We start from the raw sequence: 23,806 nt of genomic DNA on the forward strand, positions 1-23,806 counted from the left end.
TTATTACAGTAGTAGTAGTTCAATAGTATTTAGGGAACAGTAATAGGACAAGAGAGCTTAAAATATTGAAAAATACTTATGATTTGCTGTCTAGTTTTGTGATGGCGTATTGATTTGTGATTTATGTCTTCAAATCTGTATTCAGCTCACATTTTCCATTACGGTAAAGTTATATTGTTGTCACATTGCAGCTCTGCGATTAATTTTTTGGACTTGAAGTATTTCTTCTCATACATTTTGCATTAGTGTAGAGGTAAGTATGTTCTACAAAGTAAATCTAAATGGAGTATAGAGATGTCAAGACATTTTTTGTTACGATTATTATGAGAAAAAAACATCACAATTTAAAGATTATTCACGATTATTGAGACTGTGATTAAACAACAGTGAAATCATTATTAGTTTTACTTCATTCTCGTGGTCTAACATGTTACTGTTCCTCATGTTTGTGACGAAACTTTCTGCAAGACAAAATAAAGTTAAATGTGACAAAAACAGCCATATTAAAACAAGTTATTTACATTTAAGCCTATTTTTGGGACGCTAGATTCAACTCAAAAGACTTCATTTTTGCATCTAAAATCATCATGACTATTATTTTTAACCCCAATGCAGGATGAGACAAATATTGGGACAAAACCCAGAACTAAACAAGACCAGGGCTAAATATAAACTGTGATCAAACTGCGACCAAACAAGTACAAGTGTTTAGGCCAAATTCAGCTCTGTTTACAGTATTTGTACATTGCATGCTAATATAGAGTCAACAGCGCACATTGGCCCTAAAACACATTCACATTGACTGGCTGCTAATTGAATTGAGTCACTGTTAAGCTAATGATTCACCCTCCCTGACATTACATTTGAATTATTTCTGCTAAAATATATTTGGCAACAAAACTAGAACGGCTGATGCCATTTATATTTTGTATTACTATTATAAATGGACTGGAATAATGATCCAAGAGTGATCCGGGGTTATACGGAGCTGTAGCAAAAATCAAACAACTCCAAACTGAAGTCGAAAAAGGAAATCCAACCTTTCACTAATAATAGTTTAGAGCTGCCAATGACTGGACAGATGAACAGAAAGTAGACAGAAAGTCTGTATGTAGTAAATGCTCCAATTCAAAAGTAATCTGTAGAAGCCTTCCATTGTTGAAACTTTTGACTTATTATTTATATTTGTTTGGGCCATCTTATCTCATTTAATGGTTAATCAGTTCATCAGTATGGAATTAGTTTGTACTGACAAAGAAAAACTAATTTTCTTTAGTAAACTGAATGTACAGAGTAAGACCAAATTAGACGTATATTCAAAATAGTCAAAAGTTTTGAAAATCTGATACTAATGCATATAAAAGTTGGATTTTTTAGGATAAAACAAGACCATTTCTGAAAACTTTTACAATGATCTTGAGCTTTATCAGAACTTATATATAACCACATGGTAACATAAATAAGTACTTTCATTTTGTGGAGAAAATTACAGTTTATAGCGTTTAAAAAATAAAATAAAAGTGTGTTTCTATCATAAATCTGATATTGAAACAAGTACTGTATCCCCAACAACTTGCACATTTATCTAACATATGCACATACAGTATAGGCCTGTTACAATAATGAGTATATTGACATATTATTCAATACAAAATAACAAAAACAGATTATATTTAATAGTTGAGTCATAGAGTAACTTCTAAAACTATTGCAGTTAATATTTTTTTAATGATATTATAGATTTAGAAAAGGCTTTATAATATTATTAGCAATATGACTGTTTATGGTGACATTTCGTTATATCACACTCTGTAATTCATTATTGTCACAGGCCTTTGCACGTATTTTCAGGCTTCAAAATATCAGATTTTAAAAGATATGTATCGAAGCGCAATCTTTTTTCCCTTTGCATTAATGTCCCGAGGCATGTTTGTTTACATGTACTTACCGCTGCCCCCACAGACCTCTCCATGCACAGCTCTGGGATCCGGATCAGAGGTGAGGTCGCACATTTTCTCCGGTATACCCCTCCCTCCCTCGCTCCCTCCCTCCCAGCCTGTACATTCAATAGTCCATCCTCTCCTCCCCCACAGCCCGCCGCGCTCAGGCTGCTCAGTGTGTAGTTACATGTGCTGCTGCAGACACCATATTGATTGACTTGTGACTATGCGCGACGGGCTGCACTCAGGGATCTAATGACACTGAACTACTCCCAACACCGCAGCTCCAAATGGCTTTTGTTGGGTCGCTGCTGCTTTCATGTGAGGGCCGTGTGCCGAAAAGCAAATAGTCTCGGTCTGTTTACACTGGGAGGCTGATTTCACCAAACACAACAGAAAGGCAGAGGGGCCTGCTGTGATCTATGGCCAACACATGCCACACTGGAGGCAGCACAGGAGAGGGATGACAAGGCGGAGACAAAAATATATATAGTATGATGGTGGCTTGGGGGAAATACAATCAAGATTTTTTAAACTTGTTCTAAACTGTCTGTGCTGGAATTGAGATGTGTTTTATTTCATGGGGACGACATCAGAACGCATAGTAATTGCCTAGTAATTCATGGGAAGACACACAAACCGCATTGCATGTCTGGAATTGTACGTTTGGGGATTAAATCATATATACACATACATATCATCATTATTATTATTCATATTGTTGCACTCAAGTCACAGTGCCACAGGGAAGTCACAGGATTTCCAGTGTATCACTCTGCGTAGCAAGTGAAAACTATACTTCTGTCAAGAGGAAAAATGTTTTACGCCACTCATCCAAGTAGCTTCTTCAGTTCATCCGACAAGGCCCTGGTAGCTCACGAAGACCTTAAATATTTGAAGAAGCTACATGGATGTTGAAACGTCTTCTAACGCTTCAAACTTATTTTCTTTGATGGAACCTACATGTACAACTAAGGTATTACACAGACATGTAATCGGCATAACTATTTTTAGAGTTTAGACTATTCAAATTTATAATAGAGTAGTATACAAAGAAATTCTTCCTACCCGAGGGTCATTAACCTAATCTTAAACAAATCAAGAGAGATATGGATAGAAGAGAAGCGGTTGTATCCGATTGCGTAGCAGAGCAGGTGAAAATCTCTTTATTTCAGAAACAATTCTAAAGGCAACCTGGCTAAACAGATTTGCTGGCCCTGTTTGCTTTTTGAGACTCGCATCCATTTGTTCACATGAATTAGCAAGAGCAGTAGCTAATGCATGGAGTCAGATTACAACCTCAGCGCAGAGCCGCCTTTATCCCACTATATGGAGCTTAATCTGACCAAATCCAGCGCTTTGCTTTGCCCCAAATCCACAACACAGCCTAATTCCCCCTTAATCTAATGAGCGGAAAAGGTGCACTTAGAAAGACAAGAGGCGGCGCAGGTAGATGCGGCTCGCTCTGTTGCAATATGTTCAAACCACGTCAGCAGCTGTGGGGAAACAACAACCTATAGATGTCACACTTTGATTGCTTGTTTGTTCATTGTCTTGTCACTTCTCGTTTGTCCGTGGAGACTTTCCAGGTTGACTGGTCGGAGTAGATGGAGTAGATGGCTGTCAAAAGGATGCTTAGGGGGGAAAAGGTAGTCAGTAGTTAAAGCGCATGACATTTGAGATGACAGGTATGTGGCACGAGGGTCGGGGAGGAGATATCAATGACTGACTAGGGCTAGTTTGGAAAGGTACGGCAGGTTAAGAATAATGCTGATATTTTTTTAGTTAGGAGATAAATGCTCTTGGTCAGCGTCTCAAAATAATAGAGTAGAAGTAAAAGTCGTACTATTGAACACTCTTCAATACAAGCCGCACCAACTACATTTATTCAAGGCCGCAGGTGTCTACGTTGTAACATGAGATATTTGAACAGAAAATGTTTTGGCTTTTGACCCGTGATGGGTATGACGGGTTATCTGCGGGTCGGGTTGGGGCGGATTATAAAATGCAGACTGCCGTATTGCAAGTCCGCGTTCCACGGGTATCTTTGCGTTTGGATGTGTCTAAATTCTGTTCCTCATAAGAATCATTTGTCCATAAATATGAGTTTGTTTTGTAATAATTTTGAAGCTTAACATAAAGAGAACACCTCTGAATAGTCCCTACTGTCCCCTTTGTCCTTGATTTCTCTGTGTGAGCTGATTTACCTGTGTCTGTCTGTCTCCACATCTGGCTCTGCTCCAGCGCTAGCACTTAGCAGTGAGCAAGAGAGAGAGGGAGCTTCCTGCTAGAGTGCTCCTAGTTAGCCGGTAAACACCTATGAATTAGCTGCATCGTTGTATAGGCCGCAGGGTTCAAAGCGTGTGAAAAAAGTAGCATCTTATATTCAGAATTGTATTGTTCCTATTCGCCTTATTCCGGAAGTTCGTCTGGGCGCCGCCATACGCCACGTAATCTTTCTTTTGGTTGTAATAGTTAACATAGGGCTGTCGACTTCGAGAGAAAATATGTTCTACGAAGACTAAAAAGCCGTTGTTGTCTTGTTGTTCACATGAACACAGGGCATTTTACACAAATCTATCTACTTTAGAGCATATTTAGTGGCAATACTTTTCCCTCGTTCTACGTTTAAACCAATGGAGTTTCCACTGGACCAGAAGTGTGATAACAACGGCAGTGCAGTTCACAAAACTGTGAAACAAACATTTAATCATAACTTCAAGCATCACCAAGTACCTAAACCATTTTCACACGGAACTGCTGACAGATTAACCTCATGCTTTCCATTGGTTTTATTGCAACAGATTAACATCACTTTGACCACAGACAATACCTTCAAGTTAATCGTCAAACTAATCTGTGGTTTGGATGCATAATGAGGCCGCATGGTTGTTATTCTTTCTCTTTCTAGGAAGACTCTAGGAAGAGTAGTTGCTGTGATAGGTTGCCAAATGGAGTAGTAAAACTATACACAACATCATAAGGAAGGATTTAGAATTTACAGAAAGAAAATAAAGAATTTACAATGTTATATTTCCAATGTATTTCTTAAAGAAAACATTTAAAAAACAAGTAGATATAAGTGAATTAGAGAGTAGATAGATTGCAAAAAAGTACAGTAGTAATAACAAAAATAAGTGTTTCTAAAAAAACTTAAACAGAAAAGGGTCAATTCATAATATAATTTTCAGTTTTATGAATGTTTGATCAAATGCAAAAGGGAAAAAAATCGACTGTGTAAATCATAATTTAAAAAGTAATGAGAAAATTTTATACTAAATAGAAAAAATACATCTGACTTGCAAATCACATAAATATGCTGGACTGTATTATACTATATGATAATTGAGCCATACAGGCACAAAGCAAGGTCATTCACAGCTTACAGCATAACTAGGATAGAGTTTACATCTATGTAGTAGGGCTGCAAAGATTACTCAAGTAAATAGAGTAATTTGATTATAAAAAGTTTTGATTATTTTATTGCCTCGATGATTCATTTAATTTACATATTTAATTAAAAACACATGAATCTGCGGCGCTTGGAGCGTACGGTACGACTTGTGACGCTTTAGTTTCACACAGAGCTTGTTCCGCGCTGACCTGCAGCAACTATAGCACAACAGAGAGAGAGCTGCGTGTTATAAACTCACGAGTGTGACTGGGAAGGGTTTTGTTGTGTGAAAGCCTGGTGTTTTGAGCTGTAACTCTGCAGACATTGTGCAGCGTTAGCTCTGTGTGCCGTTCACTTTAGCCTCTGTGTCTTCGCCTTGTCATCGCAGACTTTCTGTTTCATACTTGTGGCCCTCTGTGCTCTTTCACAAACAAACTCTGCTTCCCAGTCACACTTGTGAGTTTAAAATATGCCGCTCTCTCCCCTGTTGCGCTTTGAAACAGCCAATACATCCATGGAAACAGCACGAAGGACCGAGTATGAAACAGAAAGTCTGAGATGATGTTTTTAAATAGTTTACGAATATACAAAAGAAATTATGGATAACTCGATTAATCGAAGAAAAGTATTGATGTATTACTCGATTACTAAAATAATCGACAGCTGGAGCCCTATTATGTAACTTAATGTTTCCTTCTATAAATGACTGCGATGCATCCAGCTGGGCTCAGGACGGGCTCAGGACGGGCTCAGGACGGGCTCAGGGCGGGCTCAGGGCGGGCTCAGGACGGGCTCAGGGCGGGCTCAGGGCGGGCTCGGGAGGGGCTCAGGGCGGGCTCAGTGTGGGCTCAGGAGGGGCTCAGGGCGGGCTCAGGACGGGCTCAGGGCGGGCTCAGGGCGAGCTCAGGGCGGGCTCAGGGCGGGCTCAGGGCGAGCTCAGGGCGAGCTCAGGGCGGGTTCAGGGCTGGCTCAGGGCTGGCTCAGGGCTGGCTCAGGGCGGGCTCAGGACGGGCTCGGGGCAGGCTCAGGGCGGGCTCAGGACGGGCTCAGGGCGGGCTCAGGGCGGGCTCAGGGCGAGCTCAGGAGCTCAGGGCGAGCTCAGGGCTGGCTCAGGGCTGGCTCAGGGCTGGCTCAGGGCTGGCTCAGGGCGGGCTCAGGGCGAGCTCAGGAGCTCAGGGCGAGCTCCGGGTGAGCTCAGGGCGGGTTCAGGGCTGGCTCAGGGCTGGCTCAGGGCTGGCTCAGGGCTGGCTCAGGGCTGGCTCAGGGCGGGCTCAGGACGGGCTCGGGGCAGGCTCGGGGCGGGCTCAGGGCGGGCTCAGGACGGGCTCGGGGCAGGCTCAGGGCGGGCTCAGGGCGGGCTCAGGGCTGGCATTGTGCCACTGTCACCACCAGTGAGTGTCTAGCCTGCGCACGTCTGAGCACGAGGGGCCTCGGCTCAAAAGTCAAATGTCACATGTTATTCATCCCGACATGTACAGACAGACCCTGCTCCACTAAGGGGTTTGCATGCGGTGTCCATCCTGAGGGACGCAAAAACAACATTTCCCAGCATGCCATAGCAGCTGGTGAAATGCAGTGCACAGTGTATTAGACTTGAGTCACTGAATTGTATTACATTTCTCCTTTTTACTCAGGTAAGTAATGCTTATTTGAATGTTTAGCGGGTTGAGTTTTGGGGATAGGATGCTATCAACTTCAAGCAACAGGCATGGACAAATCATAATTCTTATTTATAGGAAAGTTGCCAGGTAAATCAATGACATGGCATATTTTGCCCCAAATGCCCTGCCTGTCACACATATTGTGAGGGTGAAGTACCTTGCCTAAAGACACAACAAAACAATACAAATTGCTTTGCTCGTCTTGTCCCAGGAGTAAAGCAGGTCTGTCAAAACAACTCAATATATATTGTAAATGACATCTTTATTGTGATTTATTTCTCCAAGAGTGCAAACATGATCAGAATGACGCGGCTGCCCTGCCTCAGCTGATTAAACTCTTGTGAGTAATTACTATGCAGCAGTTGCTTTCCGGTGCGTTACGGTAATGCATGGGGAAAACAGGTGGATGCAAAGCACTTACGATAAGTTGGACTGACACTTTGTCGCAGGGCAAACAAGGCAATAGCTGAAAACAAATAACTTCACACATTTGGCCTGCAGTTATTTTGGATTTGTGCTTTGTACACAGCTGCTGCTTCTGTTGCCATAATACTGATGCATTACCAAAACAGGGGCTTCGCAAAAACTCATGTGTAGACAAGGCAAATTTGTCCCAAGAGATTTTTTTTGGATTAGGATCATCAAGTTGGATTTGGGAACAAAATTATCACATGATTTATAATTTGCTTGCTAAAAATGTGCTTTTAGCTCATGTCAGCACGCACAACTCAAGTAATCAAGATACATATTCCATGGGGCTGGGTGTATTCTATCACATATTTATATTAGTTCAGACATTATATTACTTTAGAAAAGCAGAAGTAAAGAATCTACAAAAACATATTTAAAATTAAATCATTGTTGTGATTGATGAGTCAAACAAAGAAAAGACAAAAAAAATGTCTCAAAGTAGTCACACATGAACTATGAAAAGACAAAAAAACTACTTTTTATGTTCTTTATTGACCATATTATCTAATGAAGTTGCGGCCTCTACAATTTGAAAATAGTTAATGTGATTTAATTGTCCGGCCTTATCTTCAAGAACCCCTGACAGCGTGCATTGGCCGATCAATACGTTTTAACCTGACGAGCACAACAGACCATCGCTAACTGCAGAGAAGGGAATCCAGTAATGAGGCATCCGCAATAATGACATTTCCTTAGCCATTTGACATGACAAACAGATCTTCAAAGCACATTTAATCAACCTCATAGTGAATGTTCTTTTCTAAACACCGAAATAGATGCATTTTAGTTGCTGGAGATGGTAATATTTTATGCACAAACGCTGCTATCAAGCGAAGCCACTGACACACAACAATCCAGTCGCAATGATAAGACAAGTTGTCAAGCGTGCGAGCCAAATGTCCTGCATGTGTTATAGTAGGAGATTATTCTATTTTCAACACAAACTTTACTATTTGATGCCAACAATCCGTCATTTCAAATAAACAACTGGAGCTGCGAGAAATGTGTTAAAGCGCTCTGCAAAACCCTTTCAACTACTGGCTCTGGAACAAGTGGGTCAGAAGTACACTGTGTCATGTGTAATAAATGTGTAATATGTCAAATACAGACAAAAATACCATCCAAAAGCGTAAATAGATGCTTTTTTTGTGTGCACAGGCAGACATAAAACTAGGCAAGCCACATTACTTCTATTGCATGGGCTTGGCTGATCCCAATCTTTATGGCTTTCTTATGGTAGACAGCAAAGGTGGAATGCCCGACCTGTAAACATAGACTAGTGCCACCCCATATGGCATGAATCCTCCAAGAATGTGCGCTGACAAAACACAAACTGACTGAACTGCAGGCTATTATGCAATTGTGAGGAGAGAAAAAAAGCTAGTCTTAGAATTGGAAAAAAAAAAGAAAAGAGTAAAAAGCTTGGTGATGCATGCAACATGAGGGAAAATCGCCCTTGGCTCCAATGCAAGGATTGTGCAATATCTACACGCGTAAACTGCCCAGCTGTGAGTCAAAAGGAATCTGGAATATCTTGCACATTTTTTGCCTCATATTCTGCTGGCAACGACGGGGAAAGCGTAGTGTCGAGACAGCGGGCAATAAGACAGGGCAAAACGTCAAAAGCGGCTGGTGCACGCTAGATTGTGCTTTTTTTTGTACACAAACTGTGACTTGGCCGCACTTCCTAGTTGAGTGCCGCTGTCAAAAAACTCGGCTAACACCCTTCTTCCTCCGGTAGCAACAATCCCGGCCACACTTGGGGGTCTGTGCGCGCTGCGATCACGGGGATCCTGCAAAATCTGCGTGCAAGAAGTCCCCATATATGAGAGAAAGAGAAGAAGAAGAAGAAGAAGAAGAAGAAGAAGAAGAAGAAGAAGAAGAAGAAGAAGAAGAAGAAGAAGAAGAAGAAGAAGAAGAAGAAGAAGAAGAAGAAGAAGAAGAAGAAGAAGAAGAAGAAGAAGAAGAAGAAGAAGAAGAAGAAGAAGAAGAAGAAGAAGAAGAAGAAGAAGAAGAAGAAGAAGAAGAAGCAGAAGCAGAAGCAGAAGCAGAAGAAGAAGAAGAGGGGAGACGTGGTCCAAACTCGTGTCGTTTTACGCAGTCCCGTGTGCCGCGTAGAGAAATGATCACACTTACATTTGACCGCCCTGTCCGTCGTGGATAACTTCGGCTCATCATTCGGCTTGTTCTCGGACATTTCCAGCGTGCTAGAATTATTATGCGAGAAGCGGGGAGTCGGGAGAAAAAACAAGAAGAGGAGCGGGAGACCCTGCGGTGCGGTGTGCGCGGCTCTCCACCCGGCTGGACAACTCTCTCTTCGGATATAACCGAGGGAAAGAGACCCGCAGTGATCTCACTCGGTTCTATCTGCGGCCAAAAATACTCGCGGCGGGGTTACGATTTCACTGGTGCGGCCGGAGGAGCTGCTCGGTCTGATTTACTGTTACTCTGTATCAAGTTGTCGGAGCGCAGTGCGCGCAGCCGAACATGTTGATGCGGCACGTCCCGCCCACATGTCAGAAACGCGCGCCCTGATTGGCGGAGAGGGGGCCAGGCTCCTTCGCGACGGGAGCGCGTGTGGTTTTATCAAAGGGGCTTCGTATGAAAAGCTGCATGAATAAGTCCTACGAGACGCGTCTGCCCGGTGTTTACGCGCAGAGGAGGGAGGAATTATGAATTAAAGGCATATTAAATTACGTACATACATCAGTGCCGTTCACGTTCCATTTATTATGCAGTGTATAAACATGTCATAATCACTTATTGTGCATGATAATTTCGTGGCCTTGTATTCATGGTCTGATTGCTTCTGTTGTTTATTCAGATATTTCTTTCTATTCAAAGTATTTTCTAATAGTTAAATAGTTAGAAAAAATCTATTCTATTACGGTAGATATTTCTGATTGCATATTTTGTATTCTGCTGTTATGTACTCTGCTTTGCAACACTGGAATTTCCTCCTTGTGTAACAAATAAATATTCTTATCTAAGACTTGTATCTTTTGTCAATATTCTGCAAAAAGAAGAATACATTATATGCATTTAATTTGTATAATAAGCTAACACATTTGCTCATTGGCTTTAGCACATCACACATCTGCTTTTAGTGCACTATTGTTGCTTATTTGTTTATTAGTGTTTAATATTCTAGTTCTATAGAATTTTGACTTGAACTAAATACATCAACGTCTGTAGTCGACAATGGTATTTAAGTTAGTTCTTATTTCAATGATTACTCCTACTTAATAATTATACAGTCATAATAAAACTATAGGGCATTCATTATTTCTTAAAGCTTTACAAAAGTCCAGATTTATTTAAAACCAATAAAAAAGATACAACGCTTGATATTAACTTAACCAGCGCTCCCTGCTGAAAAAAGAGAGCAATGACTTGGCTGCAAATGCAACCTTCATTTGCATAGACAAGCCAAGTTCTGAGAAACTACCACTGTGGCACTTTTCAGGACAACATGCAAAGCTGGAGACGCACTGGGGGACACTAAAATACTGAAATATAAATATATAAGTATGAATAAACAATGTGTTGAATGGGTCCAATCTAATGGAAATGTTTGTGATTTGGTAAACAGGAATGCTACATCTAATTGAAACAAATTGTGCTCCTTTATGCAGTGTAAAAGTTCCACACAAATGTCATAACAATAATAAAAAGAAATAAAGGGAGAAATAAAGAGAGAATAAATAAAAATGAAAATAGTAGCAGTCAAGTAGTGGTTGTAACTGCAGTAGATACAGTTGTAGTTGCATAGTAGTAGCAATGGAAGTAGCAATTCATATTAAAACAATGAATAAAGAACCACATCTACTTCTACTCCAGCTCAGTCTGAATGTCTGAAATGTGAGGGTCTCTTTGGGGGTTTGACACTGTTCATTTGCACAAGAATAAAAAAAACTCTTCATTTCCACCTGCATATTTCCCTTTAAGACTGAAAGGATATGAAGGACGGCAAACGGCTATTAAGCTGGAGGTAGTATCGCCGGTGTGGTATGTGTCAGTTGTTTGGCAGGTGGAAACGGTTAATGAAGCAGTGAATTTTTTTGAACATTTGTGTGCACCGGGGACTCTGCGGGTCAAGAGCGCTTCTCCTCCTTTTTATCCGCGCCTGTAGTGGAGACATTTACAGCAGATCATTACCTCCAACAAGCCCGAGGTTCTGCACCCGAAGCGTCCGACTAAAACTTAATTAAACCCGGGTCAGTCGGCTCCGTGACTAAACTTTCTCACTTCCTGCCATTGACTGTCGGTTTGCCGCTCTGTGTAGTCCGTGTGGAGTCCATGTACAGTATATGAAAATGATATGCAAAGCAGGCTAGTAAATTGATATTTTAATTACTGAAATAATGTAATATATACTGCATTTTCAACTGCTGCTGCTGCTGCTGCGACCTCTGCTGTCTGTCTGGCGTCTGTCTGGCGTCTGAGTTCACATTCCCTGCTCCTGGTTTGACTTGTTTTCCCCCTGTTCAAGTCCTGATCTAGTCCAGGTTTTGTCCCAGTTTAGTTTCTTCAACAGATTTTTGAGAGCACTGAAAGTACAAAACTATTAAGTAAGCCACAAGCAAAGCATCTATAGAAGTCACTCCAAGGTTATACATATTGCCAGCTGTTACTAAATAAAGTCCCCTTGTTCTTTTTTACCAACAGGAAGCTGGGTCTTATCTAAGCTCCTCCTTCACAATGGACTATTATCCACCACTCTCTATGGGAAACGCTGTCAGATAAACTGCACTGAAGACATGAACCACACAGGTACAGGTGCTCTAGCATTTGTTTTTCTTCCAATAGATAACTTATTATCACCTTTTTCATATGCAGTAGCAGCAACTATGTCATTGAATATATAGATGAGTGAACGCATAGTGAGAAATGTCTTATTTTTAGCTTAGATAATTATGGGTTGATTTATAGTTAACACAAATCCATATGGTTCTTGTTTTGTTCAGGTTGATTCATTCCTGTTTTGGCTTAGTCTTGGTTTTATCCTGTTTCCAGACTTATTTAGACCTGATCTAGTCATGATTTATAAGGGTCCTGTTTGGTCCTGGTTTGATCCCATTTTAGTCTTGATGTACACTTGATTTGGTCCTTTTCGAAGGTCCTATTTTAGTGCACATTTAGTTTTGTGTGGAAGGGTAGTCAAGATGAGCAAAATCAACCGAACTATATAATACTCTGCACAAGCACAACTGAGCAACATCTGATCATTTATTCGTTGTGTTGGCTGTTCTTGTAACCATTCTAGCCTTTGACAGCAACATGCGCTTTGCTTCCAGCTCAAGAGGTTCTAATCATCTATGAGAACTCATCGCAGCTATGGGCAACTTACCTACAATCCATCCTCAGCGCCGCTATCCCGCCCAACTCCATCTTCTGCTACAACATCGGAACTGGCAAAGGGGAAGACTTTCTCCAGTTGGGCCAGTACACCTGCAAGCTCCTAATCCTGTCCAAGGGCTTGGTGGAGGAGCTGTGTCAGACGAAGCGGTTCTTTTTGGCCCGCGTTCTAAGCCCTGCGTCCCACGTTGTCGTGCTGCTTTGTGGGGTGGACAGCCTGAAACCACTCCTAGACCTGGTGCCATTAAACGGAGAACAGTGTCTGCAAATATCAAGTGAACAGGAGCCACAAGAGTATCTGACTGCTGTGACGGATATTATGAGAAAAGGTAGGCAAATAATGAAATTTGATTCAAATTTTTGTCATATTTATTAGTGAGACATATTTACATGTACTGCGTAGTTTATTTTATTTAACATCAAGGTTTTTGAAGAAATAAAATGAAAAATATATATGTGCAAATGCAAGATTGATGGGTTAAATACTGTCATACTCTACAACATTCAAGGGTAAAACGCTCACTACTTTCTGGTGAGTGTAAAAGCCGTTTCTCCCAAACTGTTTATCAAATTATTTTCTACCGACTTGTGCACGAGGAAGATTCAATATATCTCATCCCCAGCTGCAGACCCTTGTCAGGTACCACAGCATGTCCTTATCTGCCCCACCACTAAATTATACTCTGTTTGTCCTGTCCTGTTATTTCCATAAAATCGTAGTTGTTTTATACAGAAAACAATATACACAAAAGGAACATCTGATGCAAATCGCTGGCCCCTTTTTTGGCTGTTGCAACTGATTACACATCGTGAGCCATGCAAATTCAAGTGGTCCCTGCGTCACTTCATTGCACTGGCACACTAGAGTACTTCATGCCAGGGACAGACTATAAACAGTTACATTTTAATCCACAAGTGCCATCTCCTATTCAAACCTGAAGAAGCTTTTGTTTACCGCATGCGCCACACATCCAAATAACGTCTACTTCATTGCTCTCACATCTGAATAACAAACAAGCCCCCAACGCTCTTTGCATGAGTTAAGCGAAGTGGAGAACACAATGTATTTTAATGGCGGCTTGTTATTTGGAGCTTGGAGTTGTGTCATACTGCGAGCATATTTTATATAGAGTCAATTATAGAAAATATATATAGAAAATCAATTAAATAAATGTGAGAGAGACAAGTTTACTGACTTAACCATGTGCAATACCGTCATATTCATGTGCAATTACTGCCGTGCTCACATGCAATGGTGTCATTAACTGATGAGAATAGAGTGTTTATTTTTCCATTATTATTATTAGTATTATCTTGTCTTACGGTAGCTGTTTTTTTATTTTATTTCATGTTTTATTTTTAATTTATTTATTTATTATTTTTATTTTATTTTATTTCATTTTATTATTATTATTATTTTTATTATAATTTTTTTTTTATTTTTTCCTTCATCCCTTGTTGGGAAATGGGAGGTTTTGTCTATAGGAGTTCTTCTATTGAGAGTGTTTTTTAAACTTTTTAAACCTCTGTATCTACCTGCGTTGCAACAATGAAATTTCCCCATGTGTGGACAATAAAGGATTATCTTATCTTATCTTATCTTAAATGCGATACTATGGGGAAAAAAAGATGAGCAGATTGCCGATTGCCACCAGAAAAGTTACATAGTGCACTTGTAACAAAAAAAAAAAAGAGTTGTGAACAAGTGGCAGTAGGAAACTTAACGAAACACATTTCTCTTACTTTATATGTGTCTCATCTTCATTGTCCAATGTCAGGAAAACCTTCAGGAGTCGACCAAAACATGTCCCCAAGGCAATCAACTACCAGCTACAATCTTTCATCCACAATTGCTCTTGTTCCCTCCAGAGTTCCCTGTGGGGTGAGGCACTAATCTCGTCTACAGTAGCAGTTATATATTACCATACTATCCATTGTACAGTCTACCAATCCGTGTACTTCGTAGAGCCCCGTGGAGGTGTTTCTACTTCTGAAAAACCAAAGTGTGGCCAATGTCACTGAGCTGGAATTCTCCAAAGAAAATCTAACAGTCAAAGTCAAGCCAAACCAATGGAGTGACAGCGTCGTAAGCGTCAACGCCCCAGGTCTGAGAAATAATGTTAACGTGCGTGGAGAAAAAAAAAAACACTTTGGATATAAATGATGCTTGTTGTTACAGATTTCCCAGCAGGCATAGTGAAAGTGTCTGTGTTAAGTAATGGAGTTGCACTGAATAACACAGTGTTATCGTACTACAGTCGCCTGGAGGAAATGAGCCGTCTTCTGTCTTCAGAGTCCGACCCGGTCCAATTCATGTGCCAGGTACAGATGCTTTACACACAAAAAATCTAAATCTAAAAAAGTATTACTTAGTTTTCCCACCATTCCTAATTAGAACAATCATTGATCATGTATTAATCCTTTAACGGTGATTACAGGCCATTTTGACTCCCTTTCCATTCTTTTTTGGGCTTGGGAATGGCAATAGTATCAAATGAAACTCGTTGCGGCTGCATTAAAAACCCTAACGTAATAACCACCACAAAATGAGCAATGATGATAGAACAATTAATTAAATTAGGGGATTTTGCTACAGGGGAAAAGGAGATTTGATTTGACTGTACGTTGCATCTGTCTGGATTCCATTGAAATACGTTACATGGCATTACATTGGAATTCAATATTTCCATATTTCATAGGAAAAGCACAGGCGTATCTGTATTCAAAGCATGCGATGGCAGAGTTAGAGACGACAGAGGCACATTTCAATGCTCCAGTCTCCACTCCTGCACACTGAATGTTAGGTTACTAAGTGACACATGATTATGTAACGCGGTTATAGAAATTAGTCCATTGGCGCACCCAAATTGTGGCTTATAATGGACTCACTTAGCCATTAGGAGAAAATGAAAGGAACACAGATTGAAAGAGTGGACTTCTGATGATGTGTGTTGTGTTTATTGACAGGAAAATAAAAAAAAGCCCATCAATTTTTTATTTGTATTCTTTACCCATAAATACTTGGGTAATTTTACGACTTTTCAACCACATTTAAGTTACAACCTATGCCAATAACAGCTCATTTGGCTTTCTGATAATCACATAAGTAATTAATCAAGATTTATAGGTAAAATATTTGATTTGGACACATGTATTTCATATCTGGAGGCGCGGATAAGTAAGGTTTTGTAAAATACTCATATTTTTAGTAAAACAAAGGGTACTATGACCACATAATGTACCATATGTTTTTTTTCTGTCATTAAAATACACCTTCAAAGTGTAACAGTGTGCTGAATGTGGACATTAGGCTCTTCATGCGCCCTCTGTGGAGAAGTTGGATCAGATGTTCTCTTCCATGCTGCTGAGGAGAATGCCCAGCAGAGGATTTCAAGGACTGCAGTGGGAGGGCAAATCTGAAAGAGGTACGCCACAGCGGGGGTCTAACTTTCAACTGAACATGAAAAACATCTGCTTCGAATCACTGCAAAGGGATGAGGGGATGAAGGGTAGGCTTGGTATCGGGAAAATCGTTTTTTTTTTTTAAATAGTAAAGTTATAGAGTGCACTCAAAATGTTTTAGGTCCCGAGTCGTGATAGAGTGGTACCAGGATCGGCAGTGAAATGTATGTCAAAATAATGTTGAAATTAGTATTGCAAATGATACGGCGAAAAGTAAAGTTTAAAGGGCTCAGAACAGAGTCAATTCTTCCAAAACACTATTCTGTAAGGAGCTGCAACAAATTTTGTAACTCTGCACAATACATCGCGTCATCAAGTGTCGATATCGTAACAAAATAAACTAAATAAATCTATGTAAATACTGTATATTGCAATAACATCCAAGGTCCTCCATCTGAGAAAAGTCATGTTTTAATAAAGGAAAAAACAGGCTGATGTTATCAATTATTTTCCTTATTCAGTCTAAATTAGCCTAGATATCGTTTAGGACTTTCCTCTTTTATTTTGACAGCGTTTTACTAATACATAAAAACATCTAATTCCACTGAAATTATTGTTAAAAAAATTAAAGCATCTTTGGGTATCTAGACAAGCGCTATACAAGGGTTACTACTATACTACACTACAACCACTACAACTACAACTACAACTACTACTACTACTACTACTACATTACCATAACAAAGATATCACAATACTTAACAGCCTTAACACATTTATAATATCGTTCAGCCTGTTTATTGTCATTTATGCACGTTAACTGTGAATGTGAGGACAGAACCATGGCATATTAGACTAGACTGATGTAAAGCTGGCAGGAGTGAAGAGTGGGGAGGGACATACAACATAACTTAGCGTACCAGGAGACTTTCATGTAGCACCTGAAGTAGAACTGATCCAAGACACACAGAGAACCCATCCACAAACCATAGTCCATTAAAGAAATGTTTGTCTGTGTACATTCATCTTCTCAAATGGAACAAAACCTGATTTTATGGACCATTTAAGTGCATGTACAAAATGTCCCTTTAGATTGACACTGAATGGGATGTTTAAGCACCCATTATGCATCAAAAACACTGCCAGTCATCTTTCTTTCTGCACACACATTATCCACTATGAGAGGCCTGCATTACTCCCGGGCTCATTCTGTGGCAGATTGATGGCTTCATCAGCTCCGAGATTGATCATTAATTCTGCTTAAAAGGGCAAGAGGAAATGTTTCCAAGACAAACAGGTCAATATGAGCCTCTGAGCAGCTTTGTCTCCGCGCTCACGTCACATTAGAGCGATTCAGAACCATCACCTGAAGGAGGAAGTGTGGCGTAATGTACAATCATGCAACTGCCCAACCTCTGATGGCACTTTGTTAGTAATGCCCATTTCAATTAGGAGGACGGATTTACTTTCCACACAGCCATTATTCATTATTCAAGTACCCACAATGCACCACTTTGCTATAATGCTGCACCTTTGGAACATAGCGGTCAATGGTAGTAATTGATAAGGCATTTTAAAATATTAGGTCTGCATATATAGATACTTGTTGTACATTTACTCCATATTAGTATTACTCTTTTACTTAATTCAACATTAAAATATAAAAAATAGATATACATTTCATAGTTGTTCAATGTAGCTACCGTATTTTTTTTACTATAAGTTGCACCTTTTTTCATAGTTTTGGCCGGGGTGCGACTTATATTAGTTACTCCGGAGCAACTTTTATGTGATATTGTTAATTTCACACTTGCAACTGCCTTTCATACTGCAGTGCAACTTATATATGTTTTTTTCTTCTCTATTGTGCATTTTTTGGCTGGTGCGACTTATACTCCAGAAAATACGGTATTAAGACTTTTGCTTTGGTGATTTGCTGCATGTCCTCCCCCAGTCTCATCTCCATTTCAAGCTATCCTATCCTGTCTAATAAAGCCAACGGGCCAAAAAAATCCTTAAAAAAAACTCACTTAATCACTTAATCCCCCTCAGTATACTTCTACTTGAATATTTGTGAGTAATTACGCTATCGTACAAATGTGCATTACGAGTCTAAACTGCATTCGTTGGTGTACTCTCCAGAAAGCCATGACTCAGAAGTACCCACAATGCTTCACTTGGCAGCCCAGCATGGTTTGAAGAGCCTGTCGAGTGTGCTACTACAATGTCCCTGCGCAGAGAGGGCAGTCCGGACAGCCAATCGCCATGGACACACGCCGATTGAGATTGCGTTGCACCATGGCCACGCCGAGCTTCATGTGTTACTGCAGGAAAAACTGGTAATAATAATATAATATCATAATTTACACATGCTTAATCTAATTTACACATGCTTACAGTCTTGTGATAAGTAGTGTTATTATCCTTTATCTACAATGAAGCTACTCTAGCCTTCAAAATGCCAATATGAGAGGGCAGGTTTCATGTCTGTGGTTTGTGAGCTAATTTAAAGAAAATATAGGGGTATTGCCCGCTATTTTTGACATAATAGAACAATATTGAAGGTTTTTGGTATCTGCAAAATCCAAACAACAGTATGGTGGGACTGTTGACGCCGTTGCAGCAGGAATGCCTTCGAGCATCAGCAGTGTGTAGAGTAAGTGGAGCTTCATCAATAATAAAGAGCCAGAGAGAGCAGAGAGGTGTGTGTGTGTGTGTGTGTGTGTGGGGGGGGGGGGTGACCTGGATCAGACCCCGGCCCCTCACCTTCACCCAGCCTCAGAGAAGACGGGAGCGCTAAGTGGGCGGACACTTTGGCCCCGCTCTCATCACTCTGGGGTTTCTAATGGAACACCCCAGTGAGGAAAGGCCTGCTTGCTCATGCGTGCACTGGGGCCGGGCGAGCGCACACTCAGCATACACTCAGGGAATTAATGCAGCCGCTTCTGTTGAAATTTTCCAGTATAATGTTTAGCATTTACTCATGCTAATCTGAAGAGGTCTTTCCTTGCCTAACCCTCCATTTCCCGCTTTACTTAGAGAAACACAAGAGCAACCACTTGCCCACTAATGAGTCGCAATCTACATTTAATAGATCCCGTACATGCACACATCCGCTTATTTGATAACGCTAGAGGACACTAGCATTATAATTTTCTTTCCAATGCTAATTTCATAAGACGCTAAGGACATGAACTTGAATGGGAAAGTTGAGCTGACACACAAAACATATTTTGTTTGAGCCACAAACCTGTAAACCCATAATGTAAATCTTTTCATTCATAAAACGAAATTCATGTGAATGAAAGCCTCACCACAAAGACAACAGCGTTTAATATTGAACAATAAAACACATTTTTTCATTACACTGGAGGCTATTACAATGAAAAAAAGACTAGGCTGCAATGAACACAAGGGCTGCATGATTTCAGAAGCACAAACATAGTTATATTATGAAAAACACATGGAGAAAAGCAGTGAGTGAGGCCACTGTACTTGTCCACTGGTGGTTTCTCCAACAGGCCTCAGACTACTTTAATGAGCTCGTAGCACGTGCACAGTATATTGTGACAAGTAAAAGAAGCTGCATAATTGGCCAAGAATAGAACAAATACAGTCCATAATAACTGAAAAGAGCTGGTCCTTTACAACCTACATCAAGCGTTAAATTAAATCAGTTTGCGAGAGGCAGCGTGCTATAGCTCAGTGATTCAGCTCTATAATAGCTGTTACACCGCATTTACCCGCGCCGTGCAAATCAAAACTTTGTCTGACGTTAACCTATGGAGAATTGTCCCTCGAGGTACATTAGAGCAGTCTACAGCTGTTGCGAATGTTCATAATGTTTGTATATCGTCATTGCAAAAGGGGCTAATAGGAAGTGAGTGTGATGAGAGCGGGGGCCTACAGTGAGCTGACAGGAGAGCACAGTCAAACACAGGTCGCCCCACTGGGACCAGACCTTCACTGCACTGGTTAGACACACTCGGGTGACTGACATTTCTGTGTGGATTTCATGAAAGACTAATTACATCCATGCCAACAGCTAGAAGCGACACAGGGTTAAGGCTTGTGCTAGTGAATAAGCAGAGATTAAAATGTTAAATGAAAAGCAGCACATGCAATTTCCATATATACTATTTAGTTTCACTGCAGTGTGTAGTGGTGTAGCGTTTTAGGAGCCCTCCAACGTAGCAACCTAGCTATCTAGTCAGTCTGGGCAAGGCATTTAGGGTTTAAATAAGACCGCTGTGTGCTGTCTGCATCCAGTAATAGAGCCACAATCCTGGAAGTGTCTTTAAGTCAAACTTGTGCTGCTTTATGACCAACAGGTTTGGTCCTCAGTGTTCAAAAATCAATTATCATCTGTAAATATGTTGAACGTCTCTCTCCACACCGCAATACAAAACACAAGCTGAGTTATCCATTAAGAAATCTTGACATTGAATTGAAGAAAAATTGCACTCAATACTCAAGGGATATTCTTGATGTTAAACTCTCTCCATGCCTCCCGTTGTTTAGCTCTTCCTAACCCATTAGCAACGTTTCCCACCTCCAATTAATCGGGCTGGTGCTGGGTGATTCGGCAGAAGCGTTGTCAATAAGCACTGGATGGATGGGTCCCCAGCTAGCTCCTCGCTCAGCCTGAATCACTCACTCAGAGCAGCGTCAGAGCCACTGGTCCACGCAAGCACCGAGCTCCTTTGTTAATTAGCTGTGAACTGCTCCAGCGAGGAAAAGTTGAATAATTCAAGAGCATAACTGGAATACAAATATAGAAATGGCTGCGCTCCCGTTCACACTGTTTATGTCCTCCGCCCGGAATATCGAGCCGCCATGCGGTAATTACCATCAACATATCCACAACAACACATATTTAATATTTTAATAGTGGGTTGTAAACTTGGCTCATCGACCAAGGCACTACTCTTTTCTTCAAAGGTGTTGATTCTAAATTTATGATGATTGTGTTAACAAATGCTAAATCCGGGCGCAAATGCTGTATATAGCAGTGGTCTTCTGGGTTGCGGGGGCAGCAGACTTCCCTCACCCCAGACACTATTTTCAACTCCTCCAAGGGGTCCCGAGGCGTTCCCAGGCAAGCCGAGAGACATAGTCCCTCCAGTGCAGTCAGGGGTTTCTTGACGCAGTCAGGGGTCAGAGGGTGTCTGCCCGGGGCCTTTTCCCCGTGGGACATGCCTGGAACACCTCCCCAGGGAGGCGACCAGGAGGCATCCGGAACAGATGCCCGAGTCACCTCAGCTGGAGGAGCAGTGGCTCTACTCTGAGCTCCTCCCGTGTGACTGAGCTCCTCACCCTATCTCTAAAGGAGAGCTCAGCCACCGCTTGTATCCGTGATCTTGTCCTTTCGGTCATTACCCAAAGCTCATGACCATAGGTGAGGGTAGAACGTAGATTGATCGTTAAATCGAGAGCTTTGTCTTTCGACTCAGAGATTCGACTCAACAGTCCGATGCAGCGATCCAACCGTCAATCTCACGCTCCATCCTTCCCTCACTTGTGTACAAGACCCAGAGATACTTGAACTCCTCCACTTGGGGCAAGGACACCCCACCCACCTGGAGAGGGCAAGCCACCTTTTTCCGGTCGAGAACCATGGCCTCGGATTTGGAGGTGCTGATTCTCATCCCAGCCGCTTCACACTCGGCTGCAAACCGTCCCAGTGCATGTTGCAGGTCCGGGTTTGATGGAGCCATCAGGACAACATCGTCTGCAAACAGCAGAGATGAGATCCTGTGGTCCCCAAACCGGACACCCTCCGACCCCTGACTGCGTCAACAAATTCTGTCCATTAAAGCAATGAACAGAACCGGTGACAAAGGGCAGCCCTGGAACAGTCCAACATGCACTGGGAACAGGTCTGACTTATTGCCGCCAATGAGAACACAGCTCCTGCCCCGGACCCCATACTCCCGGAGCACCCCCCAAAGGACATCACGAGGGAGACGGTCGAACGCCTTCTTCAGATCCACAAAGCACATGTGGACTGGTTGGGCAAACTCCCATGAACCCTCGAGCACCTGATGGAGAGTATAGAGCTGGTCCAGTGTACCACATTTTTAACCGTTGAGTTTTAATAACAAAATAGCAGGAAATCGAATAGCTTTGTATTAAATCTAACTCCTTCAATCAGCAAACTAATGTAATTGTCAAAATACATCCTAAAGGTGCAAAGGAAATACAAGAAAATAGTCTTCATTGAAATTTGAGGACTTAGTCTTTCCCACAGTTTCTCCTCCTGTGGCTCAGTGTGTCAGTCTTCATTTCAGTCCTGTGCGAGTTCTGATTTAAAACTTGTTAAGTCCTGGTTTAGTTCTGGGTTGGTCCAGGTCTGATTGTGGTGCTTTATCTGTCCTACGCTGACAGCTCCTCCTCCGCTCTCTGTAACAGCCTATTCCTGTCACTAACTAAAGTAGCGAGTTTTATTTGTTTTGTTATTTTGCTTGTCTTCGAATTAAAACATTGCTGTCGTGATCTAAACACGGCAACATTTCCCACGCGCTTGTTAAGTCAATTTAGAGGCTTGCAACTACGTGACTACTGGGTGTATTTTGAAAGAAAGAATAAAAAGTGCCATGGAGCTGGTTATCTCATTTGTTGCAGTCTCTACATGTCCAGCTCTATAAATAAGCCTAGTGGTGTTTTGGTGAAACACTAAGCTTTGGTTAGAACAGGTCCATACGGGCACCTGAGAGAACCCCAAAGGGCCCCCAGGGGCCCCAGGGGCCCGCGGGCACCAGGATGATGACTCCTGGTAAATAGAACCTTGTTTTAGGTTCTAATTTTAAATATTTCATTTAAATATTTTAAATATTCAAATGAAAGTTTTTAAGGTGTACCATGTAACTTTTTGTTGAGGTCCACCACCTGACTCTCTTCATGGGATAAACTTCTATCTCCATGGAGACGAACAGGAGGTCAACAGAGGCAACTCTGTTCACTGTAATAAAAGTATATTTTTATCCAGGAAAACACCTGTAATCTAATAAAAGCGAGGTTGAGGAGTTTAATTTCACACTGTGGAACATTCCAGCCAGGCAAAGCGATAACATCTCCATGGAGACAAGCAGATGGTAGACCCCCTGCGAGAAAAGTTACATAGTGCATAGACTTTGAATAAATGTGTTTGACATCAACTGCATAGAGTGGTATTTATTATGAACAAAGGCTTATCATTTTGTTTGTTATTTGAATACCAGTGCTTCGAAATAGTAGGTTGAAAAAAGGATATAGCTCCTAGACTTTTATTTGAGCTTCTTTGAATTCAGACTCACCGGTCCTTTCCCATCCCTTTTAACACCAATCCTCAGTCTAGAAAAAAGAGAGCTGTTTTGTCACACATTATCAAGAGAGTTCTTTCAAAATACCCCAGCAAATGTTTAGTTTGAATTTCAGAGAACATTTCATTGGAAACACTCCCCTCAGTAAATCCAGTTTTCAAACCTTTATTAAAAGTTTGGATTGTGCAGGTGGCATCTCTCACAGTTCAGCAAATATTAATATAATATTAAGTAACATAAAGTAAGATGTAAGATTCTCTCTAAAAAACATTTTAGAGA

The 23,806-nt window shown here is 41.1% G+C and overlaps 2 protein-coding genes across 5 annotated transcripts in view; one reads left to right on the forward strand and one right to left on the reverse strand.

Moving 5' to 3' along the window:
• The window catches only part of LOC140371761 (protein phosphatase 3 catalytic subunit alpha), a 101,660-nt gene extending 91,720 nt beyond the window's left edge, over positions 1 to 9,940 (reverse strand). For 2 of the 4 annotated variants that reach the window (XM_072458970.1, XM_072458971.1), the window contains exon 1: positions 9,603 to 9,939. In XM_072458970.1, coding sequence (XP_072315071.1) covers positions 9,603 to 9,663 — 61 coding nt within the window. In that variant the 5' untranslated portion in view covers positions 9,664 to 9,939. Of the gene's footprint in view, positions 1 to 9,602 lie in introns of all 4 variants that reach the window. The other 2 variants (XM_072458969.1, XM_072458972.1) reach the window with 2 other exon arrangements.
• Positions 9,941 to 12,200: 2,260 nt separating this feature from the next.
• Positions 12,201 to 23,806, forward strand: part of LOC140372169 (B-cell scaffold protein with ankyrin repeats-like) — a 49,587-nt gene continuing 37,981 nt past the window's right edge. Inside the window, exons 1-7 of the mRNA XM_072459450.1 lie at positions 12,201 to 12,245; positions 12,764 to 13,153; positions 14,540 to 14,706; positions 14,791 to 14,929; positions 15,004 to 15,146; positions 16,135 to 16,249; positions 18,369 to 18,565. Coding sequence (XP_072315551.1) covers positions 12,227 to 12,245; positions 12,764 to 13,153; positions 14,540 to 14,706; positions 14,791 to 14,929; positions 15,004 to 15,146; positions 16,135 to 16,249; positions 18,369 to 18,565 — 1,170 coding nt within the window. The 5' untranslated portion in view covers positions 12,201 to 12,226. The remainder of the gene's footprint in view (positions 12,246 to 12,763; positions 13,154 to 14,539; positions 14,707 to 14,790; positions 14,930 to 15,003; positions 15,147 to 16,134; positions 16,250 to 18,368; positions 18,566 to 23,806) is intronic.

This window comes from Eucyclogobius newberryi, unplaced genomic scaffold (assembly GCF_026437365.1).
Source record: "Eucyclogobius newberryi isolate DKJ021-1_F unplaced genomic scaffold, fEucNew1.0.hap1 SCAF_22, whole genome shotgun sequence".
Lineage (NCBI taxonomy): Eukaryota > Metazoa > Chordata > Actinopteri > Gobiiformes > Gobiidae > Eucyclogobius > Eucyclogobius newberryi.